Here is a 21,740-nt window from a genome sequence, read left to right as displayed (position 1 = left end):
TTCGCGAGGCAGTGCGCCCGGGGAAGCGTTTGAGCGCTGCACCGCCCTGCGCCATGCCCTTCAGCCCAGTGCTCGGAGGAGAAAGCTTTGGACGTGGGGCTCGGCTGTGGTTGTGAGGGTTTTCGTTGTAGTTAGCGGTCTGAGGCCAACTCTCTGGCAAGAGCGGCGTCATCATGCTAAGCGGACGGCCGGGCCGAGTGCCCTTACAGTTCCTGCCGGATGAGGCCCGGAGCCTGCCCCCGCCCAAGCTGACCGACCCGCGGCTCGCCTACATCGGCTTCTTGGGCTATTGCTCCGGTCTGCTAGATAACGCGATCCGGCGGAGGCCGGTGATGTTGACCGGTGAGGGCTGCGCGAGCGGGATCCGGTGGGAGGAGAGAGGGTCTCAGGGTTGCGAGCCGGCTCTGCCATAGACTGCCATAGGTCCCTTCGCTTTTCCGGGCATTTTCGCCTAGCAGGCCCCACCTCGCCTTCCTGGGGCATCCGCGCGCCCCGTGAGCTCTTCAGAATTCGGCGGGGCCAGAGTGTCATTTGGCTCTTTAGGAAACTGAGGTGGAGTGAAACCCACGACCCCACAGTGAGTCTGTGAAGGACCCAGCAGTGGATTGCCTGCCACCCTCTCATTTCGCGCTGTGGTGTATGCAAAACTGAGCGTTCACTCCATGCCATGTACTACTGAAACTACGTACATTATAGCATTTAATCTTCAAGACACCTTATGGAGAGATGTTATCCACAATGAGAAAACAGAACCTTAGAGAGGTTAGAGCAGCTTGTCCAAGGTCATATGGCTCACAAGTAGCAGGGCCTGTTTTAGTCCTCAGAGTCTGTATTGGAAAGCAGTGCTGTCAAACTCAATGTGCATACTGCTAATAACCTGGGATCATGTTAAAATGTGCATTCTGACTCATTAGGTCTGGGAAGGGGCCTGATATTAACAAACTAGCAGACACTGCTGCTGCTGGTGCTGCTGTGGAGACCCCACTTTGAGTGGGAGTCTTTAAAACACTGGGCTGCCTTTTCTAGTATGTCAGTGGTGTCCTGTCAGAGCTGGTAAGAACTGACACAGTAGCTGTGCTAAGGGTTATGGACATCCAAATGGAAAAGTGGAGGGAAACTGAAAGATTTTGAACTTAGCTTTGACTTACCAGGCAGATACTAGGAAACAGCCTTCCAGGCCCATGGGACTAAGGGGAATAAGTGAAGGCAAAGGTCTCTGGATGGGGGGTAGTTTGATGACTGAATGAGTGCAGAGTAGGACAATAAGGCTACAAACAATTGTAGGGAGATCATGGCAATTTATTCTCCAGGCAGAAAGGAACCTTTTTAGCTTTTGATTGGTAGGGGCCAGGCAGAGATGCAACGATCAGACGTGTGTTTTAAAAGGTCAACTTGGTCAACAATGTGCAGCAACACTGATGGGAGCCAAGGAGCCCAGTTAGGAAGAAAGGTAATACAGTGGTTCCTGGTTTCGGAACCAGGTAATACAGTGGAACCCTGTAATACAGTGGTTCCCGCAACCGGGAACCACGTCACTTGTGCCTCTTTTGCCTTCTTCCAGCTGTATGTTATACCCGGAAGTCAGCTTCCAGTGCTCAAATAGTATTGAAATCCCATCTCCCTTGGATAGGACTCTACTATAGCAATTTGCATGTTAATAGAGATGAGTTCACCCTTTTAAGTCCAGGAAAATTCTGGGAAGGCTTCTTAGCAGAAGCAATGTCTGAGATGAGCCTTCAAGGATCAGTAAGTCACTGGGCAGAGAAAATGAACAGTGCACATAATGTAGAAGCAAGAAGAAGCCTAGTTTGTGTGAGGAATTAAAAGTAGTTCAGTGTGTCCCAGTGGATTGGGCATCGTCCCAGAGACCGAAAGTTCGCAATTTCCATTCTGGTCAGGGCACATGCCTGAATTGCAGGTTTCATCCCTGGTTGAATGGGTATAAGAGGCAACCAATCAATGTTTCTCTCTCTCCCTCCTTTCCTGTCTCTCTAGAAATAGATAAATCTTAAAAAAAAAAAAAAAAAAAAAAGCCCTGGCTGGTGTAGCTCACTGGATTGAGCACAAGCTGTGAACCAAAGGGTCACCAGTTCAATTCCCAGTCAGGGCACATGCCTGGTTGCAGGCCAGGTCCCCAGTAGGGGCCACCTGAGAGGCAACCACACATTGATGTTTCTCTCCCTCTCTACCTCCCTTCCCCTCTCTCTAAAATAAATAAATAAATAAATAAAAGTCTTAGAAAAAATAGTTCAGTGTTGCTGGAGCAGTGTACATATCAGGGAGCATAAGAAGGTGAAGGTGGGAGAGTTGGCTCATGAAGGGCTTGGGAGGTCATTTGTAAGAATTTGTACTTCTGTTGAGCATAACTGAAGAAGGAACCAACAAGCAAGGTTTATATTTTAGTAAAAATTCTAGTGACAGGATGAAAGCTGGGATCATTGTGGAGTGAAAAATGAGATGAAGGGAAGACCAGCTAGTACAAATGAGAGATAAGTGAGGAAAGGAAATATTTACCAGGCAGAACTGGCAGCACTCAGTGACTGGATGTGGGGAGGAGGGTAGGAAAAGAAGGATGATTTCTGTGTGTATTACCCAGGACTTGGATTCCTGGGTAACTGGTCTTATTAGAATTAGGAGGAAGAGGCATGTATAGGAAGGAAATGAGTTCATTTTGGGATATCGAAGTGAACCTATCTGTCAAACATTTGGATGTATCTGTTAATCGACATGGGTGTCTGAGTTGGATATATTTGTGGGTTGCCAGGACATGGGTAGTAGATACAAGTATAGTAATAAACCAGTTCTCCAAAGGAAGATACGTAGGATAAGAAGTGGAGGACTAAGGGTGGAATTCGGGGGCTTAGCTAGAAAATCAAACCTGCAGTTAGCCTTTTGCAAAAAATATTTCTGTATATCAAGTTGGTATCTTTGGATCTCCCCTTCAGACTTTTGGCTGTCTCTAGAGCATGTGATTTGACCCTCTCCATTCTCATTAGAATAGAATTATTTTTTTTATATTATGATTTTATAAATATAGTTTTCAAATAGATAATACATGCAAATGGGATGAAATTTAGATGGGACAGAAGAGAATTGAGATATATTTCTGGTGTAGGCTGCTACTTTAGTAGCCACTAAATATGCAAATGTAAACCAGTATATGGAGACCAACCACACTGCTTGAAGACCGTTTGTAAAGGACTTTGTCTTAGCTCATCACTTCCTGAACAAGTCCTGGAATACAAATTAGTTGAGGTCTAAAGTTAACTTAGTGAAGAAGAAAATATTTTTTTCTGTTCTCAATCTAGCATTTGGGATTTGGGATTTATCCACCTTTTTCCATGAATAAATTTATAAAACCTCAATTTTTAAAATCTTGGACTCTATTGATAATGATGTTTGTAGACTTAACATTGCTTTTCATAATTGCCAAGTTGCTTTAAGAAGACACAGCAAGATCAAGGCTGCTTGTTCAGAATAGCCATATAGAAAAGCCCTTTTTAAAAAAAAATTTAGAAGAAATAATAAATTATATATCTGAAATATAAGATTATAATCTTTACTACACATTGCCTGGCTGATTTTTGCTTTCTTCGGAATTTGTCATTTGAATTTCAGGTTTGCATCGCCAGCTTCTATATGTTACGTCCTTTGTTTTTATTGGATATTATCTTTTAAAACGTCAAGACTATATGTATGCTGTGAGGGACCATGATATGTTCGCATATATAAAATCACATCCGGAAGATTTTCCTGAAAAAGGTATTTCAAGTTAATTGTCTAAAACCTTTCTTACTCTGCATCATTTTCCCCAGTTAATCTTTTCCATGCCTGTGGCCTCAGGTTCCCTTTCTATTTTGTTGACTCCCATATTGTTGTCTATAGACCAGAATTCTCTTGAATTCAAATACCCAGGTTCTGGCTAACTACCTCAGATAGTGAACAGAACCTCACAGCCGTCTGCCAGCCCAGACCCATTCTGGGTCCTGCTTCAGAGATGGTGCTGCTGTGCTCCTGGGTACTCCAGCCTGATGCCTGGGAATCATCTCCAAGTTTTTTCTTTTACTCCCCATTAGTCATCAAGTCTTACTGTTCTACTTTCTATTTCTTAACTCTAAACTCTCCTCTCTCTCCCATTCCATGCTGGTGCAGGTCCTAATAATCTTTTGCTTGGATCGTTGCTCTTGCCTCCAGCTCTCCTCCATTTTTGGTCTTACTGAAGTTCACATCTCAGGTTGAGTGTCTGGTAGAAGCACTTTGCCGTACCTTTAATCCTCCACGTTATGTACACAAAGATGTGTCCCTCCTTAGACTGCAGCTTTGTCTGTTTCCCCAGCCTCCAGCACAGAGTGTGAACAAGTCCTGGTCCACATAGTGGACACTAAATAAATAATAGCTGACCTGAGCAACACAGAACCCTGCCTCATCTCCCATAATCCATCTCCTGCCTCACAAAGTGCTGTGTTCTGAACCTGCCCTGTATCATTTGTACACACTGTCCCTTTTTCTTGAACCCCCTCTTGCCCATTTCCACCCTGTCTGTCTGGCAAATTCCTGTCCAAGCTTCATCTCGATGAAGTTTTTACCCAGTTACAGACAGGAATTTCTTCAGCACATTCTACTTATCTCTGTTCAACTATAGTGTTGATATAACTGTCTTGTTTTTATTTTACACACATACACACAGTACAGATGTGTACATGAGGGAAGGAAGGAAGGAAAAATTTGAACTCCTAGATTTTCCTAAATGTGTAATATTAAGCATTGAGATTTTATTAGACTGAATGATGCTCTCTAAGGTCCTATTTAGCTCTAAAATTGTATTACTCTATTCCGTATTCTTACAGCCTTTAGTCACATATGTATTGTTTATCGTGCATTAAAAAGGTACAGTGTGTGTGTGTGTGTGTGTGTGTGTGTGTGTGTGTGTGTGTTTGCCAATGAAGAGCTCAAATACTAGTACAAAACTATGGATAGTGGCTGTATCAGGGATGAGGAATACTCCGAACTGCTGGAAAGACCTTGGGAATATTGATTCCTCAGAGTGAGACCCAATGGCAGAGCGGTCCTCAGTCCCAGAACTCTGGCTCTTTGCCTCCTTGTTCCCACTGTCTCCCTCTGTCAGCAGGAGTGTGTGCAGCTTCACAGGCTCATTCTGTCTCTGAGCTGCAGGTTACTAGCAGGTGTACCAAGAGCCTCAGGCACTGATGACCGTGTAAGCACAGAGAGCTTGACCACCTCAGCTCCGGGCCCCTCCCCCCTGACCTTTGCCCCTCCCTGTGCATTTCCTTCCTTCACCCCTTCCAGGATCCACAGCAGCACTTCGCCCCTCTGGGCAGCCATCTGGATGTCACCAGAGGTTCTTCAAAAGTATTCGGTAAAGCAGAGAGTCTCAGGGACCCCCAGGCCATGGCTAAGGACTAGAAAAGGAGGACATTTTAGGGGTTTCTGTCTCTAAGAGTATTAAGTTTTAATTTTATTCTTTAGGGAATATGATTTAAAACGTAATTTAAATATAATCTTTTCTGATCTTTCCTGTTATAGATAAGAAAACTTATGCTGAAATTCTTGAAGAATTCCATCCAGTGCGTTGAAGTCTCCACAGTTCTTGCTTCGGTTTCACTGATAACAGTTATTTCTGAATTTAACGGAACACGTTTTCTTGATATTTGAAGTTATAATAATCTGTGTGTTAACACCAGTGATTAAAATGGTCATCATGAGCACTCTGACTCCTTTTTGTCATGAGAAAAGTAGTTCATCCCAGAATGGTCCGTTTCAATTCAGCCAATTTTAAGAAGACATGTGACAGATTTAAAAATGGAGTAGTTCTGGTTCTGAGTCAGCCAAGTACGGCCTGTGGGCCAGATGTGGCCCACTGCCAATACAGCTTTTGGAACACTGTCCTGCACATTTGTTCACGTGTTGCTCACGTTGCTTCCAGGCCACAGCAGCAGAGTCATGTAGCTGTGGCAGGGACCTTATGGCCTGCAAAGCATGAACTAACATACGGTCCTTTGCAGAAAGGGTTTGCCTGCCCCTGTGCTAGTTTACAAAGCAAAACAAAGCAAGCCAGGCTATGGAGGGCTTTGTAAGTCATGTAAATAATTTTGACTTGAACCCCTAGGTGGTAGGAAGTTACTAAAGGGTATTTTAAATGGGAATAACGGTCAGGTTTTCATTTGTGAGCCCTCTCTGAACAATATAGCAGGTGGTTTACAAGCACGAGACTCAAGACCAGGAGAACAGAAGATTGATCCCGCAAAGGGGTCCTTGCTCTTAGCTGGGTCATCCGGGAGAAGGTGGGCTCAGTGCCAACACTGTCTACAGCGGAGCTGGGTGCCATTAGTAATAGAAGAGCCCACCTGACTGGAAGGAAGGTACTCTTCACTGCTTACCAAATCCAAGCGATTGCCCAGGAAGTTTTTGTTTCCAAGCTCAGATTTTATAATCAGACTGGTTTTGGGAGATTAATAAAATAGTTTCTCATTATGTGATTTCAAATTAGGTAGCAGTGTGAATATAAATTTGGTTTTTGGGCAAAATCAGATGAGTTCCATCTCTTGAGTCCCACTTGTTAAATATAAAATTGTGTCTAAGAAAGTACTTTAGAATAAAGATATATACAAGTTCAAGGTATTGTTTTTTTAATTGCTACTGCAATAAATAGGTTCATAGTTCACCTGTGCTGGGCAGGTTCAGGAGTGAACCACTCATCCCCAGGGACTCTGCTACCTCTTAGTTCTAGAGTGTAAAGAACAAAAGCTAGAGCAAACACAGATGAGAGCGGGGTGGCTGGGGGAATGAGCCTGTAATAATAGCGCTTACATGCCAGGTGCTTTTGATTGTATCTTGTTTAATTTCTAGAACAACTTTGTGAGGCACACAATATCCCCGTTTTATGGGTCATGAAATTTAGGGTCCAACTGGTTAAATAACTTGCCCAAGGTCACATTGAATATGCGCTAAGAGTCACATGCTAAAACCTATATTCTTCCTACTGTACCACATTGGCTAGGTAACATCTAGTCCCTCACAAACCACTGACCATGACCCCAAGCTGGTAAGAGGTGAGTGGGAGTTACGAATAGCAACAGGCATCCTAAAGGTGGTGACCCAGTGACGAGTCCAAAACTGGTGTTCGGAGAGGGGTAGGGAAGCATCTCAGAGAACCGCGTCACCTCACTTCCAGCCATAGGTCTAGCCTTTCTGGTCTCATCATCAGGGCCAGTGAGTTGCTCCAAGTCCTCATCACAGAGTCTGTGGAGTACAGAAATGTTAAAAAAAAAAAGTCAGTGTGAATCCACATCACTAAGGTACTGTCATATTCCTACCGAAATAGGGAAAACAATGATGAAGCTCCATGGTGTTGTGTAGAGGAGTCTGGTAGTGTCAGCACTGTAAGAAGAAATTGGCTCATTAGAGCAGCAATAACTAATTTGACCTCTCCATTTTACTAACAGGGAAACCAAGGCACAAAGGTAAGCTGTTCAAGGTCACACAGACATCAGGCAGCAGGGTGAGGACAAGAACCCAGGTTTTTTAACTTCTACTATACCACGAAAATCAGTGTAGCGTAGAATGGCTGCTCTGTGCAAAGCTGATTGATCAAGGAGTGGGTGTTCTGTCCACTGGGCCATCCTCAGTTCCCTCTTCCAGCCCAGGCTGCAGGACTCGACCGCACTGAGGAAATTCACCAGTGCAGTGGGAAGGAATGAGACACCGCCTAGGCCAGGGTTCATTCCCGTCTCAACTGGGCCATTTCCTCAGTAACCTTGGACTCATTTTACTTCTTAGACCTCTAGTTTTTTCATGTAAAAGGGGGTGATAGTTCCATTAGATAATTAATATGCAAGCAGTTTTAAACTATGAAACTATTCGTATACTCCTGGCTGGCATAGCTCAGTGGATTGAGCGCGGGCTGCGAACCAAAGTGTCGTAGGTTCGATTCCCAGTCGGGGTACATGCCTGGGTTGCAGGCCATAACCCCCAGCAACTGCATATTGATGTTTCTCTCTATCTCCCTCCCTTCCCTGTCTAAAAATAAATAAATAAAATCTTAAAAAAAAAATTTAAGGTTCCAATTGGAGTTGGAAGGTCCAACTCATGAGTCCCTAATGAAAACATGTCCTTTCTGGCTGTTTGGTCAAACCCTAAAAAAAAACCCAAAACAAAAAAAACACTATTCGTATACTTACTGTTATTTTTTCCACCATTGCTATAATTTAGTGAAGAAACTGAAACCCAGAGAAGTGAAGTGGCTAAACCAAGGCCCCAGCTCATTAGTGGTGGGACCAGAACTTTACCCTAGAGCTGCTGACTCAACTCAGTTATATTCAAAACCTCTGAAAGGCAACCCAAAGAGCCTTGAGGGGAGATTGCAGTGAGGCTGAAGTCTGGATTTGGGTTTGAGGTAGCGGAAGGAAAAATGCTGAGAAAATACCCGAGTGCAGCTCCCCAGAGGCTGTGTTCAGGCCCCTGTTCGGCCCCTGTTCGATCCCCATCATTACAGAGTGTCCTCGGCCAGACTATGAAGATAACACACAGGGCCAAGATTGGGTGTGATGAAAAGAATACCCAGTTCAAAATTGGGGCCAGTCTTGCTTCTGTCCTCTTACTATGTGACTTCCGGTGAATCACTCACCTCCGGCTGCCCCGCAGACCTACGTCAGTGGTTTTGAGATTACCATGGACATGAATATGTTTTATCACCAACGAAACCAGTTCATGGGAGCAAGGCTAGCAGGTGGCTCAGGATCAAAATTGTGCAACTCAAAATTTGATGGCCAACTTTCTCCTAATCTCTACCCAGGAGTGACCTACCCACAACTGTCCCATGTCTTCTTCCCATCACCTACCTGGTGCCACCACCTGCTTGTCTAGCTTGCGGCCCACCCACACCTTACAACCCCGGCCGTTCTGTGCATAGACATGTGGGCCCAAACTTCAGCACATTTCCATGTCCTCACAACAGCACTTTCCAGCAGGCATGCCTCCGCACTGCTGTGCCTGGGACCAGTTAGAGTGCAAAGAGAGCAGTCCTTCAGCTTTCCACCTGGCTGGCTACAACCTGGGGTGGCCAGAGCACCCCTGCCAGTTGTAGGAATACTGTGAGCAGCCTCACCTATGCACCCCATGTGACATCTAATATCCTGTTTCACGTTCTGTGGCTTGAATGTTGGGAAAATGTTGGGAAGCAATGCCACACACACACACATGCGCACACACAGAAGTCACAACTCACCTGAGTAAATACCCACACTTCCTAACAAAGGCACACATGCAAAAACACAGATGTGTGCCCATAAGGCATGCACTCCCGGCACACTTCCTGCTGTCTCCCTAACAGTCATGGCCATTACTCACCCATCCTGGGTCAGAAGGAGAGTAAGGCAGCAAGGATGGCTCTATCTGGGACCTGAGCTCTCCCTCTCCCACTGGGTGGCACCCCTGCTCCCCCTGCTCCCCCTGCTCCCCTGTGGACTCTGACTAGTGTGGCTGCCATTACCTTCCCTAGAGTCTGAGGCCTACACGGCCTGTCCTGTTATTTCCTGGTATACTCTCGTCAGCTCCTCGGCTTTCAAGGTGAGGTGGGTGAGGATGTGATGAAGGCTAGTGTAGTGCAGGTGGAACTGGGCTTCTAGGTCCAGCTGCCCCAAGACCTCCTCCTCGCTCTCCTCCATCTCTGCAGCTTCATTCTCAGTCACAGTGGTTTTACCATCGGCCACCTTGACCTGCCACTCCTCCCGGGGCAGCAGCCCGTGGTCCACATCTGTGCGGATGGCCTTGAGCATGTTGAAGTAGTTGTAGAGACTGGGGGGCCCAGCCTGCGCACTCAGCTTCACGTCCTGCAGGAGGCTGGGGAACATCACCACCTGCTCCATGTTCTGCACCACGGCCGAGTACCGGTCCATGACGTTCAGCAGGCAGTTCTTGGGGTAGCGTTTGGTCAGCACCTGCATGGTTGCTTCCTCCAGCACACTGAGTCCCGCGGTCGTTGTTCTTTTAACGGCTGGGTGTGAAGGCAGTTTGACAGGATGCCAAGGCCCAGCCGGTGGGAAAAACACACCCTGTTTTAGGCCAATCCGAGGGCTTGGGCCCCACTGTCTGTATCAGGAGATCCGTCTTCCTAGGGAAGGGCCTGCCAGCTTTCTGCCTGTCATGTCAGCACTCCTGAGCGCCTGAGCAGGAGCCTGGCTCCTCCTCCACCAGCTCAGAGGACCAACTACAGGGAAGCTTTTCCCTTTGGCAACCAGTGCACTTGACCCTGGGGCAGTAATTAACTCTTTCACGTCACCAGAGACCAAGCTGCCTACTGACAGTAGCCTCCTACTGTGCAGCTGACTTCTTCAACCTGGGTGCCTCAGCTGTGACAGCAACGAGAAGGGTGATGAAAGAACACTGCTTAGTGGGGGGCAAAGAGCACCGAAGCAGAAGCTGGAAGCCCAGTCCTGCAGTTTCTAGTGAGTTTTGGTTTTACCTTATTCAGTACCTCCTGTGTACCCATTTCTGCACCAAGCTCTTTCACAAGGTACCTCATTTAAACTTCACCAAAACCCTGTGGTGAATATTTAATCTTCCTATTCCTATTTACCAATAAGAAAACTGACGTGTAGGTAGCTAAAGGAACTTGCCCATGGGTCGACTGAAGCTGGGATTCCAGCCCAGAACCACCTCTCTCCCACCTCCGCTCAGTGCTTTAGACCCGTGTGTGAGGGCGGATGAGTACACGAGCTCCCTGGGTCCATATCTGTCTCTGCAATTGTGGGGTCTTGTTGTGAGATGGAACGAGGCAATGCTAAAGAAGCACTTTGTCAGCCACAGAGCAGTCCCCAGGTGTATGCTGGTGCAGATCCCAGATTCATGCTGGAGCCCTCTCAACCCTAACCTGTAATTCCACAAGTTACAATGCTTCCTTTTTCCTATTGATCTCGCCCTTTGGCCAAAGCCTTGGAAAATAATAATCCTTTACATAGCCACACTATCCCAGTTAACAAACTGCATTTGTTACATTTATTTATGAGATAACTAGGAAAAGGAGGGCCAGGGGGAGGTTCAAAGTTGCACAGCAAGCTACTGTGAGAGTCAAGTGGAGAAGAAGACCTTCTGAGTTCTGGTTCCTCTCTAGGTACCTGCTGCCCAGTAGGGGAGGGGAGGGGAGGAGGGGGAAGGGGAGGGAAGGGGAAGAGAGGGGAGGGGAACCAGTCTCACTTAAGCAACTCTTGCCCCCACCCCACAGCATCCCCAGGACTGACAGTCACGCACTCTCCCACCTCCTTCCACTCCTACAGCCAGACCTGTGAGAAAGCTCATCTTCATATTGAACTGAATTCTACCTCTCTTTATCCCCTACCCACCCACCAATTACCCATCTTAAGTATGATTATATTAGCACAACAGAGCAGTGTGAAAAACCATTTCCCAGCCTCTAACTCACTCAGTGCCCATAATATGAGGCAGAAAAACAATAGCATCCCCCTTTTCAGATGAGGAAACAGAGACTCAGAAGGTCTCAGAAGTGACAGGGGAGGCTCAGCCCTACTCTCCAGACCTCCGAGGAAAGCCGCAGCTGTCTTCTCCCCTGGCAGCCTTTGTGGGCTGGATGTGTACACAGGTGCAGGTGACCTGGGGTAATCCTGCATTGGACAGGTGGCCTCGCCTCTTCAGAAGAGAGAGGACAGCCAAGTCCATTCACCTGTGGTGAATGACAAAGCTTCCACTTTAATCTCTTCTGTATCACAGGTCATGGAGTGGAACAGAGAGTACGGCCCAGCTCTTCCATCCTCGGGCTATGTGGCCCTGAGCTGCTTGCTGCTCCTCTCTGAGCCTCAGCTCCCTCCTATATTCTGATCATGATCAGAGCCAACGTCAATTGAGGGCTTGGTAGTCCACCCTCACAACAATCATATGTCATAGGTGTTCTCCATTTATAGAGGAGGGGATGAAGGCCTAAGACGGTAAAGTGATTAGTCTAAGAACGTACGCTCTTAGTTTAAGGCAAGGAGGAGTTGGGGTGAGTAGCAACTCCTACCCATGGATTGTCATGAGGGTTAGAGTTGATGTTTGTGAAATGCCTGGTATATTGCAAGGCCTCAATAAATATGTATTTACCTCCTACCACTTCTCCTTTCCTACTCTGTGCTCCCTAATTCCTCGTTATGTCTTCATCCTCAGACTCACCACACACATTGAGGTTCATTTTGTATCTGTCCTGGGGCCCAGAACTGCAGATGCTCAGTAGATACCAGCCAAATGACGACCATTGGATCCACTTCTTGACGCATTCCAGGGTCTTTGGTCATAGTGTCCAGTCACCTTGAAAAACAGGGTTCCTGGCCTGGCACGAAGGAATGGTGAGGACTTTGGAAGGTGGGGGAGCCCAGAGGCTGTAGCCACCCTTGGCCACCCAAGAGCTGCATGACGCTGCGCATGCCCACCACCACCTCATGGGGCTGCCTCTCAGGTGAGGCTCTTTTCCAGGATGACCCCTCAGGGAAGGAGGGTGCACCATACTCCTGTCCTGACAGTCTTCACTCTGCAGGGCGCTGCTCCGTTCTTACCGTAAATGAAAGTGTTAGCAAGACCCATGAATCCGATATCACCTCCACCAGTCAGCACGGTGAAGAATTTGCATAAAATTGCTTCCTAAACTATGTGTGGAAAGAGTAAGTTTTTTAAATTAATAGATTAAGTGAAAACATTTCATTTTAACAGATTACTTAAGTAAACATTTGATTCATTCACTTCCAGGCCTAAAACATTTTTTTTCGTTTGTTTGTTTTCGACCTTTACTGGGGAAAACATTCTTGAAATGTTTTCTCCTTAGGAAAATGGGGCATCCCTTGTGTCTGAACACCCAGGATGGCTGAGCAGTGAGTACGGGCCGAGACCATGAGGCTGGACGTTGTGGTTTGGCTTTGGAGGGCTGTTGCCCAGCCCACTCATGAACAGGTTCCTGAGCTGCCGTGCCCTCAGCTGTGCAGGGTTTGGAGATCTCTGAAGGGAAGGCCTTTCCAGGCCTACCTAGCTCAATAACTCCTTCTGAACCTGTGGGCAGGTGTCTACGTGTGCCCTGTCTTAATTCTTAGGTTTGTAACCCAGCCCCAGGTCACCAGCTCAGAGCTGGAAACATGGTGCTCCAGCCCTGTGCTCCGGGCCAGGAGAGCTGACTCTGCCACACCGGGCGGTCCGGACTGCCTGACCAGGGGCGGCCTCCTTCCTCTCTCAGCCCGTGGCCTGGAGCCACCTGGGGCCTCGGTGGGCCATCCCGGCCTCGTCTACTCAACAAGGGGGCCGATCTTTGTTGGAGCCTCCCCAGCTCAGACTTTGGGGAACTCCACCTGAGCACAGGGCCCCTGTGTCCCGCTGTGCCCTTCTGCCTCCATGTTTGCATACTAAAGCCAGTCTATTCCCAGACTTGTTGCTGGACCCGGCCCAGAAGGATTGCGAAAGTAAGTAAATGGGTGTATTAGTGAAAAGGGGGGAGCGTGAACAAACTGATAATTGGGGGACAAATGAGTTGCGTGAGTGAATGAGTGCAGAGCTCATGAGTCACCCTGGGAGGGAGGGTGATGAGGACCCACATGGCCAGGGCCAGGGCCAGGGTCGTTCAGCCAGCAGCCTACAGACAGAGACTGGCCCTAGGTCTACCCATCAGATGGAAGGCCCTGGATAAAATGTTGCTGAATGAGCAGCTGCCAGCCCTCCCTGATTAGAAGACACAGAGCAGGGATCCCAGGGGATAGGCTGGACTCAGATGAGTTCTAAGAGTGGGGCGAGGAGGAAGGCAGAAGAGAAGTGATGTGAGGCCTTCTCAGGGGGCTTGCTGTGGGGCAGGACCCAGTGGAGTCAGGTGTCCCTGCTCTCAAGATGCCCTGTCCCAGGGCTGGGAGACCACCTGGTACAACTGGGTGCTGCAAGCAGGAACCCTGGTGGTGGAAGGGAGGGAATTAGCAGAAGCTGGATGAGACATCAAGCGTCGCTTAGTTTCCCTGGACTTCTCCACTTCTCTCAAGTTGCGGAAAACTGAGGTGGGGTGAGGCACCTCACTGGAATGGCTTCCACAGAACTGCCTGTGGCCTCGTGCTCAGGGCATGTGCATGACCCAAGTTGGACAGAGGGAACTGATTCCAGATGGACGGGAGTCAAGGCACCCAAGGGCCAGGCCACGAAAGCCACGTGACTGTGGTGCAAGGAACTGCCTGACTCCAAGTAACCCGGGCTGGGCTGGAGCCCAGGCAGCTACAGAAGGGACTCAGACAAAGGTTGCAGCAAGTTTTCTGTTTGTTTTTCCTAATATAGCTTATTGATTATGCTATTACAGTTGTCCCATTTGCCCCTTCGTTCCCCTCCACCCTGCACACCCTCTCCCACGCACATTCCCTCCCTTTAGTTCATGTCTATGTGTCAAAAGTTCTTCAGCTTCTACATTTCCCATACTATTCTTGTCCTCCCCCTGTCTATTTTCTACCTACCATCTATGCTATTTATTCTCTGTACCTTTTCCCCCCTCTCCTCCTCCCACTCACCTGTTGCTAACCCTCCATGTGATCTTCCTTTTTGTAGTTCTGTTCCTGTTCTAGTTGTTTGCTAAGTTTCTTTTTGTTTCTGTTTTAGGTGTGGTTGTTAATAATTGTGAGTTTGCCGTCATTTTACTGTTATTAGTTTTTTATCTTCTTTTTCTTAGATAAGTCTCTTTAACATTTCATATAATAAGGGCTTGGTGATGATGAACTCCTTTAACTTGACCTTATCTGAGAAGCACTTTATCTGCCCTTCCATTCTAAATGAAAGCTTTGCTGGATAGAGCAATCTCGTATGTAGGTCCTTGACTTTCATGACGTGGAATATTTCTTTCCAGCCCTTTCTTGCCTGCAAGGTCTCTTTTGAGAAATCAACTGACAGTTTGATGGGAACTCCTTTGTAGGTGACTGTCTCCTTATTTCTTCCTGCTTCTAGGATTCTCTCCTTCATTTTAATCTTGGGTAATGCAATTATGATGTGCCTGAGTGTGTTCCTCCTTGGGTCCAACTTCTTTGGGACTCTCTGAGCTTCCTGGACTTCCTGGAAGTCTATTTCCTTTGCCAGATTGGGAAGTTCTTTATTATTTGTTCAAATAACTTTTTCACTTGTTGCTCTTCCTCTTCTGGTACTCCTATAATTCGGATGTTGGAACGTTTAAAGATGTTCTGAAGGTTCCTAATCCTCTCTTCATTTTTTTGAATTCTTATTTCTTCATTCTTTTCTGTTTGGTTGTTTCTTTCTTTCTTCTGGTCCACTCCATTGATTTGAGTCCCAGTTTCCTTCCCATCACTATTGGTTCCCTGTGCATTTTCCTTCATTTCACTTAGCGTAGTCTTCATTTTTTCATCTAATTTGCCACCAAATTCAACCAATTCTGTGAGTATCCTGATCACCAGTGCTTTGAACTGTGCATCTGATAGGATGGCTATCTCTTGGTTACTTAATCGTATTATTTCTGGAGATTTGACCTATTCTTTTGTTTGGGCCATTTTTTTTGTCTTGATGCGCCTGTTACGTAATAAGGAGCGGAGCCTTAGGTGTTCACCTGGGTGGGGCAACCCAGGTGGCTGGGTTGTGATGCTGTATGTGGGGGCAGGGCCCGAGAGGGAACAATGGGGCTTGCTCCACTTTCTGTTGGATTTCAGCCACTTCCCCCGCTTCCCCCAAGCAAACTGGTCCCTTCTGGTGCTGATTCCCTGGGTGGGTGGGTTTGTGTACATTCAAGGACCCTGTGGGTCTCTCCAAAGAACTCTCCTGTGAGGCTGGGAGTTCCTCCTGGCACCTCAACCCCCACCGGTGTTTTCAATTGGTGTTTTGAGGCTTTATTTCCGCTTACTGGGACCCTGGGTTGTGCAGTCTGTCTCATTCCCCAGTTTCACCTGGTTTATCTGCATGTGAATGTGGGATGGCCCGGTCAGCCAGCCACCTTGTGGGCCAAGCCTCTCCACAATCTACCACCTCGCTGGGTCCGCCAGCTGCCACTTTGCCACGAGTCCTCTCCACCTGGCCACCTGACTCTGCCCTTTCTATCAGTCTGGATGGATGTTTCTTCTTTAACTCCTTGGTTGTAGGACTTCTGTACAGTTCAATTTTCTGTTAGTACTGGTTGTTTTTGTTGTTGTTGTTGCTTTTGTTTCTAAATTGTTGTTGTCCTTATTCTGGTTGTGCAAGGAGGCACAGTGTGTCTACCTATGCCTCCATCTTGGCTGGAAGTCATAAAATTTTCTGGTTTTAAAAGTGAATTTATCCCTGGCCAGTGAGATTCAGTTAATTGGAGTGTCATCTTGGAAACTAAAATGCCACAGGTTTGATACTGAGTCAGAGCACACACCTAGGTTGTGGGTTCGGTCCCCAGGTGGGGCATATACAAGAAGCAACTGATTCAATCTCAATGTTTCTCTCTTTCTCTCTCCCTCCATTCACCTCTCTCTATAAATCAATAACCATGTCCTCGGGTGAGGATAAAAAAAATAATTTTATACACACATACATCTCCTGATATCTATGGACCTCAGGCTGGTTTTTCCCCTTGTCCCTCCACTCCTGACCTATTGGGGAACACTTGGGCCCAAAGGTCAGGAGCTGCCCCACCCCCTGTCCCCAGCGTTTGGGCTCCTGTGTGTGCCCTTATCCCGTGCTGGGCCAGGAAGAGGCCTGAGAAAACGGGACATGGTCCCTGCCCTCTAGAACCTGACTCACTCTGTCACCCAGTGGACCTCATGGACGGATGGCCTACTGTGTGTGCACTGTGCTGGGCCTGCAGCTGTAACAGAGCATGAGGCAGACAAGGCCCCCACTCAGGCAGTTTATATCTACTGAGAAGAAAGCCACAAGCATGCACAGGTAAATATGAAAATATCCCACTGTGGCATGTACTAGGAAGAATGTGAAGGAAAACAGTCAGTTAAAGCCTTGCTGCTTGCAAGTGTGGCTGGCAGACTGGCAGGCAGCATCTAATCCCCAGGGAGCTCATCAGAAATACAGATTCTCAGGCTCTTCTCAGGATTTCCAAGTCAGAAGCTGCATTTCCACAAGAGCCCCGGGGAATGCCTGTGGCCAGGGAGTCAGGAATTCACTCCAAACCAGCAATTATTATCCCAAGGAAGAATGAATGTTTGCGTCAAGACCTCGTTGTTCTTAGGTTCTGCAAGATCTGTCTTCCAGGCAGAGGGTACAGCCAGTGCTGCTGAACATAAAATATTCTCCTTGAAGGCACCCCTCACTCACTGGCCAACCATAGCAAGTCCCTCCACCTCTCTAGGCCTCCGTGTGCCACCCGGAAAGTTGAGGAGTAGGACTAAATAAAGCTTCTTTCAAGGTAAAAAACAACAAACAAAATTTCATTATCTGAACAGAGAATTTTGGGCATCAAGAGTCAGATGATCAGCTAAAAATGAGTTATTTGAGGGAGCGACAGGGCCCCCTCTCTGGAGTCCTCAGGTCACCCCAGGAGGCCCAGGTCTTTTCTGTTACTCAGGAATAAGGGTACCTCTGCTGTTCTGAGAATTCACTGCAAACTCTGCTGATACAAAGGCTCTGTGTGGATAGCTGACCGGAGTAACCCCAGGAAGCTGGCAAGTCTTTGGTCCAGCCTCTCTTCCCAAATTCCTCCCTGTTACACCCCTCCTGCAGTTCTGGGAAAACCCAGTCCTTCCTCCAGCTGATGCAACAAGCTCCCAGGGCAGCCCGGGCTCTGGGCTTGCTGAAGAGTAGAGAGAGGAGCTGGTGTGTTGGCACAGTGCTCCTTAGCCAGTCGGTCACAAAGGTCTGGATTGTCAGAGCTGGATGTACTGCAGAGATCCTGCAACCCTACCTCTACTTTATTAATGAGGGAACTGAGCATCCAACTGCTATTTCCAATCAGGTTTTGTTCACTCCTCTGGAAAAATTTCACCTGCCATATATATCACTACAAGTCTATGATATTTTTAAACAATTTTATTTATTTTTTAGAGAGAGGGGAAGCGAGGGAGAAAGAGAGGGAGAGAAACATCAATGTGTGAGAGAAACATTGGCCACCTCTCACATATCCCCAACTAGGGACCTGGTCCACAACCCAGGCATGTGCCCAGACCAGGAACCAAACTGGAGACCTTTTGGTTCGCAGGCCAGTGCTCAATCCACTGAGCCACACCAGCCAGAGCAAGTCTATGACATTTTAAAATTCTGTGGCAAGACTAGTGACTCACACAGATAATAGCTCTCTCCTCTACCTAGGATGCCCTGAGGGCAAGAAATAGGACAAATAGATCTTTCCTATGACCCCAGAACCCTAGGAACTCAGGAAAGTTTCCTCAGTTGGTTGACTGAAGATGAATAAATGAAAGCTGTGGGAATTTGTCTACGTTTGGTGTGTTCCCCAGATGTTTCTTCACTCCTTCCTTTATTTTTCTCTCTCAACAAACTTTTACTGAGTTCCCTACAGAGGAAACCTGGCCACGAATGGTGCTGGGGGGTGGGGGAGGAGGCTGCCAAAGGCAGGCCCAGGGCTCCAGAGAGCTCAAGTGTGATGGGGCCTGGGCTCAGCTACCTCCAGAGGAGCTCCATGAGTCACTCTGCAGTGACCTGGGGGACCAGAGGGCCGGGTAGGGGAGGCTATTACTCTGCCCACAGGCCTGTTCCCCAGGCTGGGACCCAGGCCAAAGTCCAGGGAGTGATGGAGGACCACATCCCCCCTCTGAACAGATGTGGGAGGGGGCTTGGTTGGGGAAGGAGGACACACTGCTCAAGAGCCATGGGCTCATACACAAAACTCAACCCATAAACACCCTCCTTCCAGGCCTTCCCAGGCCTTCCCAGTCCTCCCAGGCCTCAAGCCACCTTTTGGGACTTCCTTCCCTTTCCAGCCTGGGGTTCACAGTGACTCCTGCTCTGGCTTCTCCTTCCTCCATACATAATCAATCTTCCTTTGCTACAAAAAAGACTCACCCCTCCCTAGCTGAAATACCTCCAACACCTCCTTGTAGAAGCTTCCTATGGGACTATAACACCCACAAATTTAGTGGTTTGAAGCAACACAAATGCGCTATCTCAGCCTCAGAGGTCAAAAGTCCAGAATGGATCTTCCTGGCCTAAAGTCAAGGTGTCATCAGGGCTGTGTTCCTTTCTGGCGACTGTAGGGAAGAATCCATTCCCTTGCCTCTTCCAGACTTTAGAGGTTGCTGGCATTCCTTGGTTTGAAACATTCCTTGGCATTCCTCCCTCCATCTTCAAAGCCAGCAACACCTTCTCCTGCTGCCATTCCTCAGGGCCTCCCTCTTCCAATTACAAGGACTTTTGTCCTCGTGTTGCAAATGGAGATGGGGTCTAGGTGCTTGGTGGCTGCTAACAAAGAACTGAAAAGACCACATCAACAAAGATAAACAAAGCAAGTCAGAGAAAGTTTCTGGCATCATAACTGATAAATCCTCTGAGAAACAGGAAAAAGCCTAAATCCCCAGAACACCCACCAGAGGCAATACTGACCGTGAAAACATCCAGGAAAATAAGTAGGACACCTGACAATCAGGATCCACTTAATTAGAGAGAGACCAAATGCTGAAACAGCCCCATACCTTCCTGTAGCTGGAGTGGTCAGGCAAAAGGACAGGAAAAACCCAATCCAGTTAAAGAGGAACACCAGGATCTATTGTGCTTACACTTTTAATGTGGCAAACCAAGGTGAATAGCCACTTGACAGAAAGCACATCGCTACAGTCTGTTAGGGATCATCTCAAGAGTTCCAAGTGCATTCTTTCTTGGCTCCTAGTGGCTAATCCCTTCCCTCTTCCCATCCCTTGGTCTAATCATTAGGAAATAAGGGGAAAAGAAAAAATAAAATAAAATAGGGACTCAAATCATACAGAAAGCATCAAGAATTGCATTTTAGCAATAAAGAATTATGTGTAGAAATGCAGTCACAATGAAAGTCATACACTAAAATAATATTTAATTCCAAAGTAAACACATACCTTACACATTTCAAAGTAATTCCAATAAACAGCATGTCTTAGAAATTCCAAAGTCAAAATCACCCTGACTCACAAAGTCCTCATTTCTCCCAGGAACCAAAGGGACAGTAGCTTCAGCCTTGGTTCCCTTGTCTTCCTCCTCCCAAGATTTGGGAGTGGGGCCGTCTCTGACCAGGGAATGGCTCTCTTCTATTGAACTCTTAGAGGGTGTATAGAGCTTTTACTTAAGTTTCTACACATTCTATTTCCCACAGTCCTTGATTGTCCACTGGGGGAGGAAACCACGATGCTAATTATTATCAGGACGCTGAGGACAGCTGCAGTGTCTCAGGATTTTCTCTCCTATCTCCTGCCTCAACTACACAGGCCCAACTAGACAATCCAGGATAATCTTCCCATCTCAAGGTCATCTGATTAGAAATCTTTTTTTTTTTAATCATTGTTCAAATACAGTTTTCTCCTTTTTACTCCCAATCCAGTCCCCCCTCCCAACCCTCCCCACTTCCCTCCCATTACCACCCTCCCCTTAGTTTATGACCATGTGTCCTTTAAGTTTGTTCCTGTGAACCCTTCCCACTGTCCCCTTAAATTCCCTCTACTCTCTTCTGTGGGCACTGTCAGCCTGGCCTCTATTTCAGTGTCTTTGGTTACATTTTGTTTGTTTCTTTGTTTTGTTATTTAGGTTCCTGTTAAAGGTGAGATCATATGGTATTTGTCTTTCACTGCCTGGCTTGTATCGCTTAGCATAATGTTTTCCAGCTCCATCCACGCTGTTGCAAAGGGTAGGAGCTCCTTCTTTCTTTCTGCTGCATAGAATTCCATTGTGTAAATGTACCATAGTTTTTTGATCCATTCATTTACTGATGGGCATCTTGGTTGCTTCCAGCATCTAGCTATTGTAAATTGTGCTGCTATGAACATTGGGATGCATAGGTTCTTTTGAATTGGTGTTTCAGTATTCTTAGGATAGAGTCCCAGCAGTGGAATCGCAGGGTCAAAAGGCAGATCCATTTTTAGTTTTCTGAGGTAGTTCCATACTGCTTTCCATAGTGGTTGTACCAGTCTGCAGTCTCACCAACAGTACACTAGGGTCCCCTTTTCTCCACAACCTCTCCAACACTTGTTGTTTGTTGCTTTGTTTATGATGGCCATTCTGTCTGGTGTGAAGTGGTATCTCATTGTGGTTTTAATTTGCATCTCTCTGATAGCTAGCGATATTGAACATCATTTCATGTGTCTTTGGATTTTCTGTATGTCCTCCTTGGAGAAGTGTCTGCTCAAGTCCTTTGCCCACTTTTTAATTGGATTCCTTGTCTTCTTAGAGTACAGTCTTGTAAGTTCTTTATATATTTTGGAGATTAAACCCTTGTCTAAGGTATCATTGGCAAATATGTTTTCCCATACAGTTGGTTCTCTTTTAATTTTGATACTGTTTTCTTTAGCTGTGCAGAAGCTTTTAATTTTGATGAGGTCCCATTTGTTTATTCTTTCCTTTATGTCCCTTGCTCTAGGGGACAAGTCAGTAAAAAAGTTTCTTCGTGAAATATCTGAGATTTTCCTGCCTGCGTTCTCCTCTAGGACTTTAATGCTGTCACGTTTTATATTTAAGTCTTTTATCCACCTTGAATTTATTTTTGTATATGGTGTAAGTTGGTGCTCAAGTTTCATTTTTTTGCACGTGGCTGTCCAGTTCTCCCAACACCATTGGTTGAAGAGGCTATTTTTACTCCATTTTATGTTGCTGCCTCCTTTGCCAAATATTAATTG

The 21,740-nt window shown here is 46.9% G+C and overlaps 2 protein-coding genes across 2 annotated transcripts; one reads left to right on the top strand and one right to left on the bottom strand.

The window, feature by feature from the left end:
- The first annotated feature begins 34 nt into the window (after positions 1–34).
- On the top strand, positions 35–5,723 carry NDUFC2 (NADH:ubiquinone oxidoreductase subunit C2). The gene is made up of 3 exons (XM_045818246.1): positions 35–342; positions 3,619–3,762; positions 5,545–5,723. The coding sequence occupies exons 1-3, from the start codon at positions 174–176 to the stop codon at positions 5,592–5,594; spliced, it is 363 nt and encodes a 120-aa protein (XP_045674202.1). The 5' UTR covers positions 35–173; the 3' UTR covers positions 5,595–5,723.
- Positions 5,724–6,836: 1,113 nt separating this feature from the next.
- On the bottom strand, positions 6,837–10,170 carry LOC123805582 (thyroid hormone responsive). Its single transcript, XM_045818245.1, has 2 exons — positions 9,509–10,170; positions 6,837–7,260 (listed from the first exon to the last, which is right to left on the bottom strand). The coding sequence occupies exon 1, from the start codon at positions 9,960–9,962 to the stop codon at positions 9,528–9,530; it is 435 nt and encodes a 144-aa protein (XP_045674201.1). The 5' UTR covers positions 9,963–10,170; the 3' UTR covers positions 6,837–7,260; positions 9,509–9,527.
- Positions 10,171–21,740: the final 11,570 nt, after the last annotated feature.

This window comes from Phyllostomus hastatus, unplaced genomic scaffold (assembly GCF_019186645.2).
Source record: "Phyllostomus hastatus isolate PE091 unplaced genomic scaffold, TTU_PhHast_1.1 phas_scaffold_317, whole genome shotgun sequence".
Taxonomy (NCBI): domain Eukaryota; kingdom Metazoa; phylum Chordata; class Mammalia; order Chiroptera; family Phyllostomidae; genus Phyllostomus; species Phyllostomus hastatus.
Note: the sequence above shows the minus strand (reverse complement) of the source record. Positions and strands in the feature narration are given on the sequence as shown.